Genomic DNA, 12,910 nt, shown 5'->3' with positions numbered 1-12,910 from the left:
GAATTCCAATCCACACAATGCATGACGCCAGTGACGGACATTGTCATCGTCGGGACACACACTTTCCACTTGCCTGACGCCACATACACAAGTACACAAGTATGTTCACAGCAAAGTTGTGTAGGCTGTACAGTGCTGACATGGAGTTCCAAAAACAAGAAGAGAGACACAGACATGAATATAATCCGTGGACTGACTGAGTGAAACAGCAAGTACGGGGGAGATTACTTACAGTGCCAAGGTCACCGGGTTAAATGGAGCAGGATGCGGAGGGGGGTGAAAAAAATGTGATTAGATGCAAGGAAAAAGAGGTGAAAAGAAAAGGGAAATGTTATTGCAGAACCCCTGTGGGAGATGTGACACTTTACCACGCATATAGTGAATAAAGCCAAAAGACATTTCCCTAGGCTATATGTGGCTCTAGCCCGCAGAAAAGTGACTAATGTAAAATTAAATCAAATAAACATGTTCATTAAATAGTACATAACGGGCTTGTAATCCACAGCCATGCAACGCTTGAGGATTTGGTCTCACATCACTATTTCCACATTTGTTTTGTTAGGTTACATACTTCATTGATTGATAATTGCGCTTTGTGCAAGGACAGATTACAGCCTGTGATGTAATTAGCATCATTTTCATGGATGTGTTTCACACAGGTTGACACAATTCACTAAGTGACCACAAAAGCCAACATGCACAACAAACACAGAACTAAAACCAAGGCCACTTGCTAAAATACTGTGCTAGTTACTACTTCTAGCTAGTAATTTTTTTTAAGTATAACTTGTAAAAAATGAAACATATACATCATCTAATACAGCAGCTGCCAGTGGATATAGTTGTCAACATTCTAAGTAGACTCACAATAATCTCTATACTGATGAAATTAGGGTGACCAGATGTCCTGATTCGCCGGGACAGTCCCGTATTTTAGCCTTGGGTACCCCGTACCGGCAGATTTCTCCAACCCCATTTTTTTGTCCGATATTAATAGTTAGGTCCCGTCTGGCATCTCGTTTTTTTGCCATCTGCATGTCAATCACTCAGTTGTCATAGCAATTCATACGATGAGCTAATTACAGCGGTGCCTCGGAGTTTGAACACAATTCGTTCCTGTGAAGTGTTTAAAGTCTGAATTGTTCAACCTCCGAAACATTTTTTCCCATAGGAAATAATGTAAATGCAATTAATCTGTTCTCAAGCTCTAAAAACAGAAAATTCCCATTTTAGTTTCTATTTATGTAAAAAAACATGTACATCCTATAGAGTATTTAAACAATAAAAAATAGCTTACCTTTTTTGTTGTGGTGATGGCCTCAGTGGATAAAAAAGGCTATGTTAATGAATGCATGCTTTAGTTCAGAGCTGAGTTAGTGTATTTTACATTGGGCATATTGTTAGACTACCAAGGGGTCCTTGTGCGCTGTTTAGCATCAGGCACGTTGTTGAACAGCTAAGGTGGGTCCTTGTGCCAGTATTTACGGAAGTAGTTATAACGGCGAGATAATCTCCTTACTAAATCCACTATGGTTCATAACACTGTACGTTTTTCTTTTCTGCCACTGGCACTGGTGTCTTTCTTTGGGCCCATGTCAAAGAAAATTGTTGTGGAAAAATCCAAATGCACTCGCGAATGTACGGAGCACCTCCGGGAGTATTTACCCGCCCTTACTGGAAATGAGCAGCGCTTCGTCTCCACTACTGCAACGTGAAATTTCAACATTGCTCGGCTTCACTCGGCTACCCGATCAAGGTACGCTCGGCTTTGCTTGGTTTGCTTGGGTGTTCAAACTTCCAGAATGAGGTCAAACTCCGAGGCATTTTTTACTGAGATTTTTTGGTCGAAGTGCAATTTGTACGAGTTCAGAGACGTTCGAACTCTGAGGTTCCACTGTAAAAGGGAAGTTTACTGTTTAATTATTTTCTATTTACTTCCAAATGTACGTTTATGGTGTCATTCACATCTGCATCTCATCGATAGAAAGTGTATCATTGTTATACTGAAACTAGCACTACTTCCTGCTTCCATGTCTAAGAATCATGGGAAATGTAATCCTACTGATGTGGTCGTGGGTGGACAGAGCCTACGCAAGCTGAGCTTTAGCGCATGTGTTCAATGCGAGATAAACTACACAGCCAGCTTCCAATAGCTGCCGAGACCAAGCAAAAACGGTTGGATAATGGTAAGCGCATTGTCTTGTTAGTCTGTTGAACTGTCAACCAACATAGCATTTAGCATTAGCTTGGTATTTATAATTAGCGTCCCACTTTTTAATTTTGAAAATCTGGTCACCCAATTTTTTTTTTTTCATTTATAATACAGTTTGTTGTATACATGTTCTTAGCATGTGATGTCTGTTTCCCACACATTAAACAGGGTGATGGCTAGTTGGTATCTCACCACTAACAAATAAAGCAAGTCAAGTGCTGTTAGTGTTTGATAGCAAGGCTTTGTTTTGATTGCTGTAGTTGAAATAACAATAATTATAAAGTAAAAACTAATCCATCATTGGTTCTAAGGGGCTGTTGAAAGACATCAATAGATCGGTAATAAGTCAACATTGTTGTCAAAGCACAGGATGACTACACTGACAGGAAGACAGGCAGGCTAAGGCGGGGCTAACTGCACTGTACCCGTTCTCTTATAGATGGGAGGCTTCCTGTAGATGTTAGGCTCCCCTGTGGCTGAGGAGAGAAAGAGGAGATGGAAAATTGAAACCCAGTGGCAAAAAAAGAGGTAAGGCTAGAGGTTGTGAGTTGTTTTTGGAACAATGGGATGAGAAGAAAAAGAAGAAGAGTTGTAAAAGAAGATAAAATAAGGTCAAGTATGAGAGGAAGAATAGGCCAAAAGGGATTATGTTTTATGCAAGAACAAGACTTCGTTACATATTGTTCAGATCCTGTAAATCCTGAGGAACCTGTTGTTGTTCATTAGAGTGATTAGTGGATCGTGAAATGAAGCGGCGAGCAATCCTACCGGGCACATGAAAATGTTTTGGAGGCTGGATGAGGGTCGGTGTGGTGGACCGTCCCTCTTGGCCGTAGTATGGTGAGCTCCTGCCACTCTCAGATCCTACAACCAATCACAGCAATACAAAGTTGAATATTTATACTCATTTCTAGTTCTTGATCGTAAAATGGCCAAAGGAGAGCAGCCAATACTGATCAGTGGTCTCAAAAGTTGAACAAAGCATCTTATATAAATTAGAGGTACACCGATTGATCGGCGGGCCGGTGATTGGCCGTTTCCTTAAAAATAAACCAATCCTAAATGGGAATAAACCCATTTGTATTATATGAACACACACGCGAGGAGCTAGCGACAGTAGGAAGAAGCTACAGCGCCGCTGTTACGTTAGAGGCCTACGCAAGCTACGTACCTGGGGCACATACGCAAGGAGTGTGATTGACAAACCAGGAGTGAAGCACCTTCGTCATTGATTGGCTAGAATCTAACATTCCTTGCCACGTCCACAGTTTATGAATATATATATATATATATATATATATAATTTAATGCTATTATGTGGAAGTGCCAAATTGTAATATTTTAATCAGAATTGAACATAGAGAACAGGTCAAAAGTTTAAACTTGGAAAATGTATCATTTTAAGGGAAAACCATGTTGATTTTAAATTCCAAGATGTCAACAAATCTAAAAAAATTTGGGACAAGGCCATTTTCACCACTGTGAGGCATCCCCTCTAGGCCCGAAATGTCCGTACGGTATCAAATGTGTTTGTCAACAAGGGCAGATGTGCACACAATTTTGAAATAAGAATTTTGTGTTTGATATGTGTTGGAAATTATTTTGATATATTAACTTACTGTGATAGACATTTGCTATTGGTTTTTACACGTATGTTAAAATGAAAACTTTTGATTGTAAAATACATTTTGTGAAATTTTGTGATGATGACAACACATTTCCACTCAGCTTCCCCCAGTGTGTAACTGTGATCTAGCGAGGTCAGGCTTCTTCCATAAGAAGGGCGAATACATCTGCACGGCAGACTACCAGCGACAGCTTCATCACAGGCGAGGTGGTCTCTGCTCTGGGACGGACTTACCACCCCAAGTGCTTTGTCTGCAGTGTCTGCAGGTACATGTCAGACACTCAAGATCATTCATGACTTTAAACCTTTGACACCTCCCACTGCATTCATCATTGTGTAAATAATATTGCCGTGTGGGCTTAGGGACACTTCAGTAAAACCAGTGTCAGTTAACGATTTGTCACTACATCTAGAATTGCAAGTTAAAACTCGACCACGTAAAGCAAAAGCAAAAGTTATATACAAACCCAATTCCCAAAAAGTTGGGACACTATACAAATTGTGAATAAAAACTGAATGCAATTACGTGGAAGTGCCACATTTTAATATTTTATTCAGAATAGAACATAGAGAACAGGTCAAAAGTTTAAACAGAGAAAATGTGTCATTTTAAGGGAAAACTAAGTTGATTTTAAATTCTATGGTGTCAACAAATCTCAAAAAAGTTGGGACAAGGCCATTTTCACCACTGTGAGGCATCCCCTCTTCCTCTTACAACAGTCTGCAAACGTCTGGGGATCGAGGAGACAAGTTTCTCAAGTTTAGAAATAGGAATGCTGTCCCATTCTTGTCTAACACACGTCTCTCTAAATGTTTAACTATCTTGGGTTTTCTTTGTGGCACCTTCCCCTTTATGATGCCCCAAATGTGTTCTATAAGTGAAAGAAGTGGACTGCAGGCTGGCCATTTCAATACCCGGATCCTTTTCCTACGCAGCCATGATGTTGTAATTGGTGCTGCATGTGGTCTGGCTTTAATCGTGTTGAGAAATGCAAGATCTTCTCTGAAAGTGATGATGCCTGGATGGGAGCATATGTTGTTCTCCAATCTGAATATACCTTTCTGCATTGACGATGCATTTCCAGATGTGGAAGCTGCCCATGCCACACGCACTCATGCAACCCTTTACGATCACAGATGCAGGCTGAGTGCTGATAACAACTTCGGTTGTCCTTGTCCTCTTTAGTCAGTATGATATAGTGCCCCAGTTTTCCACAAAGAACTTGGAATCGTGATTCGTCTGACCACAAAACAGGTTTCCACTTAGCCACACTCCATTTTAAATTACCCCTGGCCCAGAGAAACACCTGCGCTTCTTGGTCTGCTTTAGAAAGGGCTTCTTCTTTGTACTGTCGAGTTTCTCCACTATCTTTCTGCGCAACATTGGAGGAATTGGTGATTCTCTACCTATATATATATATATATATATATATATATATATACACGTATTGAGGCTGTCACTTAAACGCGTTAATCTAGATTAATTACATGCAAATTAGTGCGTTAAAAAAATAACGCGATTGATCGCGAGTGGCATGTCAATGCGCAATTTGGCCCATCAAGGTACCCGTCACTACAGGGTAGTACTACTAGCCACTACGAGCATTGACAGCACAGCCAGGAGAGCGAGGCAAACTTATTTGAACCTCTATCTACCAGAGCCGTTATTTTGACGGTTCTATTCTTTTTAATGTATATTTTTCACCTCGTTGGGACTCGCAGGGTTGCGCCGTTGGGTTTCCGTAGTTGCTGCCGTTGCCGCAACTGCCATACATCACGGAGGCTACAAGCTAGATCACCATGGCCGAACGCAATGTCGTGGAGCGATAGCACCGACTTCGTTGGAAAGCTGTCGTCAAGAAGAGTCCGAGGACACCCTTATTTCCCCAGTAGGATGTACAGTTCGGGAGATACGTCCGCACAAAGACCACCAGGAGACCGATGATTTTGAAACACCCCGCCTGTAAAATCCCGGGTTTGTCGGCCCTCTATCTCTGGAACACAATGTCGTGGAGCAATGGCACCAACATAGTTGGAAATCTGTCGTCGAGACGAGTCCGGTGATGCCCTTAGGTACCCTGGTAGGACGTACTGATGTTTATCCTACTGTTAATATTAAAATATTTTCTGTTTGTATAAAAATATTACGCCATTTGCATTTAAATTGACTTTACTATAATTTTTTTAATTCTCACCGGGGAAACCAAAGTGCTGCGGAGAGCGAGGCATGATGGGTGACATCCCTTGACGATTGTAGGGCGGGGAGTCAATGTAACCTGGACTGGAGAGTCGCCTCTGCTTCATGTCCAGACAGTCGTAGTCCTTTACACGTGGCAAGTGGAAAGGGAACAACATGACAAAATTAAAACACAGAAAGTGATCTTAAGTGCTCTTTCTGTAACAGCGTGAAGGGGAATGCCTACCTGAGAATAGGGAGAAAGCGTCCCAAGTGACTGCAGAATCAAAGATGGCAAGCATGTTATTTAAAAAAACAAATATCTGGCAATTCATCAAAGTAATGAATACAAATTACGTATTTACAGTTGAGCTGCCCCTTAGCAGGCTTTCATAAATCAGAATAATCAACAGCACAGCTGTTGGAGACTAGCTGAGATGAATAGTTTTAATATAAGTGAGGATTTATTTAAAATAATACAAATTCACATTGGAGACTCTGGAGAAACAGGACAGTGAATTCTGTTTAAATACGTCAAAGTGGCCATATTGCAAGTTGCAATTATTTGATTTATTAATGTATCACATTTCATATAAACACAATAAAAATGCAACGTGCAAAGATATACGCAACACGTAAGCATTTTTACGAGGGTGTCTATCTGAAAATGTCGACTTTCTCCGTAAATTACAGACCAGTGCCACATTGGGCCTGGAGTGTGTAGCAGTTGTACCTCCCCATAGCTGTAAGTCATGTCTAGCCTGTCATCAGAGGTGTATCTCTGGTAGGGCTGGTATGAGGAACATATGAGGTCTGGCTGCTGGACTTCATATATGGCCTTGATCTTTGGGAGGGCAGCTAGGTCCTTATAATCTAGGAACTCATTCGCCAGTCTGGCCTGGAGAGAGGACAAACACACGTACAACCACCAACACAGACACAACAGCAACCACATGAACGACACCCAGAAACAGTTGGATGGAAACTCCACTAGTGATGGCAAACGGAGCATGCAGCAATGGAGAACTCCAAGCAGACACATGAAGCACCTGCACAATCATGTCTGACAGTTGTTGACCTTCAGGCAGGTAGAGAGTGGGAGAGGGAGAGGAAACAACATGGATGGCAAGTATGCTTACACTGCGTTTGTCCTTCATCCATCACTTTAACCACAAAGGTCATTGATTAAGAGATGAGAGGCAAACATGGCTGAGCAGAGAGTGGCAACGCCCACTTGCATGCAGAAACCACATGCTCACACTGACAACACGCAGCAACACTCGGCAGTCCGCCACGCACAGTGCCGTGACACATGCAGTATATAAATGGAATTCCGGGAGACAGGATGACAGTCATCACTGCTGAGTTAGGTAACTTTGAGTTCCTAAATATACTGTAGATGAAGCACAAACATCTGACCAGACATTATGATCACAGTATCATGAATTGCAATGAAAACAAAAATCTTTGTCAAACATTTTGCCTAATAATTGGTTTTGTTTATTTTAATTATAATTATAATCTTAAGTTTAATTTAACAATGTGTAAATAATTGTGGAATTTAAAAATGTGTAAATAATTGTGGTTGTAGTTTGCAGTGATGTTGAACTGAATTATAATGAGACACTAATAATTTATATAAATCCTGTATTGGATAACATTATAATAAGAGTGCAAGTGATCATAATGTGGCGAATCAGTAAATTCTTTTTTTTATATATATATATATATAGTTCCAAATTTGTGAGAGAATTATATACATTTTTGTCTTATATATATATATATATATATATATATATATATATATATATATATATATATATATATATAAATAAATATATATATATATATATATATATATATATATATACATATATATATATATATATATATATATATATATATATACATATATACACAGCAAAATCGCCAGTGTTAAATTAACACTGAGAGTGTTAAATCTTACACTAGAAAAGTGTTTATATGTCCACATCAATGAGTGTAAATCCAACACTTTACAGTGTTACTTTTTTCACACTTAACTTTACTCCAACACTATATGTTTACAAATCTACACTAGCAAACACTGAGTAATGTTGAAAGTACTCTACACTAGTGTCTGTTAAACATTTAGTTCTGCCAAACTACACTTAAAACTCTGGTATTTAAACACTTACGAGTGTATTGCACTAGTTTCAGTGTTAAACACCAACAACCCAACACTCAAGGGAATTTACTATGATATGATATTGATAATATATATAATATATTATATTTTATCCAAACAGTGTTAAAATAACACTGCTTACAGAACATTTGATCAAATCACTGACCAATTTGCTGTGTAGGAATGTTCTTCTCGAGCGAGGTACAGCATGTCCGTACAACAATTTATAACCAAGACACCCATGCTCCCTTTCCACTGCACAGTACTGGCTTGGCTGAATTCAAATAAGTCCTGCTACACTTGGTTTGAGGTGGTCAGTTTTCCACTACCAAACATTACTACTGTACTTGTTGCAGAAACTGAAGAAGGAGGATAAATCTCAGCATGTGACTAATGGTCAGAATCAGAATCATCATTATTAAAACACACATGGAATTTGTCACTGGTAGTAAACACTACAGTATAACAAAATGTACATTTGAGAGTAGTGAACTGTTTATATATATAGGATTTTATCTACACCATATGGTGCCCAAAGCGCTTTACAAAGCCTCCCATTCACGCACCAGTGGTTGGCTGCAGCCACCCAGGGTTAGGGTTAAACGTCTTGCTCAAGGACATGTCGACATGGTCACAAGGGCTGAGGATCAAACCCGCAACCTCCTGGTTGGGAGATGACCACTCTACCACTGATCCATGCCGGCTCACGAGAGAAGACCAAGAAAATGGAGCCAATGTAGAAAATGTAGGAAAGTGCAGACAGGTGTAAAACAGCAAGTAGAACAAAAGTCAAAGCACATTAAAAGTCATGTATTCTCAAATGTCAAAATAAAATCTGAATCACGCATCTACTCCAATGATTTACAGCAACAATATACAGTACTATTCATTTGGTATTGTTTGGAACTCTGGCCCACCAGGTACTAGTACCTCATTGTACATTACATGGTGGTATGGTAGCCTACTTGGTTTTGCCAATTGAAAAACATCAAAAGCTAGTAAGAAACGATGAGCTGATTGGGTACTGTGCAAAGGAGACATAGAGCCACTGCTTTTGATGAATACTGTAACCGTAAACATTTATGGATACAAAACATTGGGGGAAGAATAGCAAGACACACAAGCATGCAGGAAAGTTAGTTTCTTGTTGTGATTGTTCAGTATGACAACAAGAGACTGCAATTTGCAACATGAATGAGCACAGAGAGTGAACAGGCCATGGGAGTGAGCAGCTCTTAGCTTGGTGCCTAACACTCAATTCACGGATGGTCCTTTAGTCTTTTTGTGCGTGTTCTAATTCAAGAGTTATCTCTGGTCTGGTGGAAGCAAGAGGGACTAAAACATGCAAAGACAAATGGCTACTTACACATATAACCCTATTGGGAGAGCCGATGGAGGAGCCAGGAGGAGAGATGGAGGTCTCTGACAGGCGTCTGTGCTGAGGTGCCAATAAACGGGGAAAAAAAAGGGACCAGTATTGACAAACCCGCAGATTCAATTTGAACCCAATAGATAGAAACTTGAATATCTATCTCACCCTGAGCCTCCTCTCTGCTCTTGCTGCCTGCTTGCATAATGGGTGCCACACCTCACACCCTGAAGAAGAGTGAGATTTTACAAATTAATGCATTTGTTTACACAGCCGGAGTAGTGTTTGCTTGTGTATCACACATCACCTGTCAGATACATTTCCTCTCCCTCTTTGAACATCATATTACAACGAGCACAACGGGCACAGGTCGGATGGTAGTGCTTCCCTCCTGCCTGAATGAGAAGAGAACAACAAACATTCCCAACAGATTTAGGGAGATTCTACAAATTACAAACGCACCTTTAAGGGGACATGTTATGGAACATTGACTTCTTAATTGTATGCCTATTTCTGAAAATGTGTCTGCCGCTTCCATTTCCAGGCCTGCGATTGAACTACACAGTTTTTTAAAGCAAAAAGTTAAGGAGAGCAGCGAAGTTAGCAAGATTTGCCATATGCTACCAATGTGAGCGTTTGGCAAGCGGCACATACCCAATTTTTTGGCAAGTTGTATATGGTGCACAAGGAATATACTCGTGAAATAGAGGGCTCAAAATGTCTTGTATTTGACATGATACGTTGGCTTCATAGGAGTCTCCTTTCAATTAAATCATCTATTTAACACATGATCACATTGGCTTCATAGTTCATTGAGACATCATAAGAAAGCATCATAAGATCGCCTGTATTTATTGGAATCACATGCTCCTCCCTACCAAAATTAGCAAGTATTCCTGAGGGTCAGTCAACATGAAGAAATGAATGTGGACAACACTTTGTGTGTTTGATAAATAAGGAAAGAAGAATGTCACCATGCAAGTGAAGGACACAAACCTAAAATCTATACATACACTACTCTACTTAATCCAGTCTTATCATAACTGCTGAATTCTCACACATGTGCCTCTGTGGACTGGAGCTGATGTATGAGGTGTGCCCCCAAACCATCAACCCTACCTTTCTGACACACCATCAGGGAATGGCTATTTATAGACATTGTGCCGACATGTATGGTATGTGCCAAAGAGACCTTAGTTGTTTCATCTTACCACACTGAGACTGAGAGCAAGTATACTGCATGCTGTTAACATGATCAGCGACTTTAGATGTAGACACCGGTTCACACTTCCTCCATTTAACTAAAATGTTCTATATGACTTGCAAGAAATCATGTATCAAAATAACTGTACTATATCCAAGAACTGTCTGTGAGCCGTTAATTTAATCCTGTTCTGTTTCAGGTTACTTTGAAGGGAAAGCCAAGAGGGATGCATTTCTGTCTCGTGATTTCCAAGAACAGGGAGCTTCGTGTTTACGGTCATATGGTACAGTATTTGTACAACAGATGGAACACTTACTAATAAGGGCTGCATTGTCTGAGGCATTAAGAGGCCGCTCTTCATTTAATACTTAACTGACATTCGCACAGTCCTAATGAGGATAAAGTGGTATCGAGGATGGATGGATGATAGTCTGACAAGTAAAGTTGTAAAATTAAAGAACAGATCATGCCTATTTCTACCTAGGTTTTAGTCAGCCTTCCACCTAAAGTCAGATGGGATGTGCTGCAACTTTCTACGACCCTGAACAGGATAAGCGGTATAGTAAGTGGTGAATGCCATTGATGACTTCCAGTAAACTCCATCAGCCGCATGCGTCAATATATTTCTCATTAAGTTAAATGCATTCTACATAATAAGGCCATCATTGCAACATCAAGCTCTGATTGGTGAAAACCACATGCGTGCACAGAAGCGTTCCTTGAGTGAGACATTGATATAAGCAGGGAGGAGAGAGAGAGAGAGAGAGGGAGACTTAAAGATAAAGGCTGACATGTCTCTGTGTCTATAAATAACTCAGAGAGGAACAAAGCACTTTACACCAAGCGTTCTGATGAGCAAAGGAGCTCCGGGACAACAAGACATTGTGTGTGCGTGTGCATGCGTGTGCGTGTTGCATCCCAATGCCATAAAACCATCCAAGGTATTTAATCAATCTCCGCTAATCTCTTTCATTAGTTCCAATCCAACAACTCTCGCAATTTTAATTTAACTTTTTAAATCATGTTACTTTGACTTTTCAGTCATTCGTTCAACTTTTGTTTTCTTTAAGCAGTATAAAATAATAATACTGATAATAATAATAATAATAATACATGGTTATCTTCAGCATTTAAGTGCAGAAGGGAGACTGTTTTAGAAACAGTTTTCTTGCACATAAAGCACAGTGTGCGTAATAAAAGAAATAATAATACAAATCTTAAATATTTAAATATAAACATTACATGCTGATATGGTTTGTATAGTCACTGTTACTTTTATTCTATTTTTCATACTCATCAATGTTATAGAGTATGTTTAATGTTTAAAAATATACAAGACACTCCTCTCTTTTTTGCTTTTAGTGATAGATAAATTGTGTACATAAATAAATGAAAATAATAATAAAGAAAATAAACAATGTTAATAATAAATAAAATTAATAATACATTACATATTTCTTTACACAAAGTCATGAAGTTATCAATGTGTTGCCTAGTAATTGGTTTATCCAAAAGAGCATATCAACATTCTATTCAAGGTGTCCAATCTGGCCCATGAGGACAAAACACAAATAGCAGTTTTTCACTCAAATGAACTGTTGTTGCTAATTGTGTCCACAGCAGTGCACACTGACGATCACTTAAGGAACATTCTAAAATTTGACTGTTAGACAGGATTTGATACCAATATTTTGTATACATTTTTTGTTAATACTTGGGGTTCAATGGGATTCAACCCCCACCACGCACTCCACCCCGCCCCCACCCCCACCCCCACCCCCACCCCCACCCAGAATATAATTGTAATTATCTGCACAAACACACACACAAAAAGAACTGGAAATATTTTTGACCTGTTGTTAGTTAGGCCATGGACATACTGGTCTGGCGTACTTTAGATCAAAATTGGGTGAAAGTGGCCCCTGAATAATGTAAGTTTAAGCCTAACATTCTACCGCTACATTATATGTTCTGCTAAAGAAGACAGCACTAAAACAGCAATTACAGTTGACTTGCTACACATTTCATATCAATTACAGTGACCTAAATTATGCCTATCAGTATTATTATCATGATGAAAATAAGTTCTGCCTCGTCCTTTTTGTGATTGAAAAACTACCAACCCCACTTGAACAGCCTTTTGTCATGCTTGGTA

At 39.5% G+C, this 12,910-nt stretch overlaps 1 protein-coding gene across 2 annotated transcripts in view; it reads right to left on the bottom strand.

Moving 5' to 3' along the window:
- Positions 1 to 12,910, bottom strand: part of ablim3 (actin binding LIM protein family, member 3) — a 108,397-nt gene that overhangs the window by 10,153 nt on the left and 85,334 nt on the right. The window contains exons 7-14 of one of the 2 annotated variants that reach the window (XM_077577635.1): positions 9,859 to 9,946; positions 9,720 to 9,778; positions 9,549 to 9,620; positions 6,749 to 6,913; positions 6,263 to 6,292; positions 6,035 to 6,161; positions 2,981 to 3,076; positions 2,638 to 2,688 (exon numbers count right to left, since the gene is read on the bottom strand). In XM_077577635.1, the coding sequence (XP_077433761.1) occupies positions 2,638 to 2,688; positions 2,981 to 3,076; positions 6,035 to 6,161; positions 6,263 to 6,292; positions 6,749 to 6,913; positions 9,549 to 9,620; positions 9,720 to 9,778; positions 9,859 to 9,946 (688 nt within the window). The remainder of the gene's footprint in view (positions 1 to 2,637; positions 2,689 to 2,980; positions 3,077 to 6,034; positions 6,162 to 6,262; positions 6,293 to 6,748; positions 6,914 to 9,548; positions 9,621 to 9,719; positions 9,779 to 9,858; positions 9,947 to 12,910) is intronic. The other variant, XM_077577636.1, reaches the window with a different exon arrangement.

This window comes from Vanacampus margaritifer, chromosome 10 (genome assembly GCF_051991255.1).
Source record: "Vanacampus margaritifer isolate UIUO_Vmar chromosome 10, RoL_Vmar_1.0, whole genome shotgun sequence".
NCBI classification, from domain to species: domain Eukaryota; kingdom Metazoa; phylum Chordata; class Actinopteri; order Syngnathiformes; family Syngnathidae; genus Vanacampus; species Vanacampus margaritifer.
The sequence above is the reverse complement of the archived record's forward strand: the minus strand, read 5'-3'. Positions and strand labels throughout refer to the sequence as shown.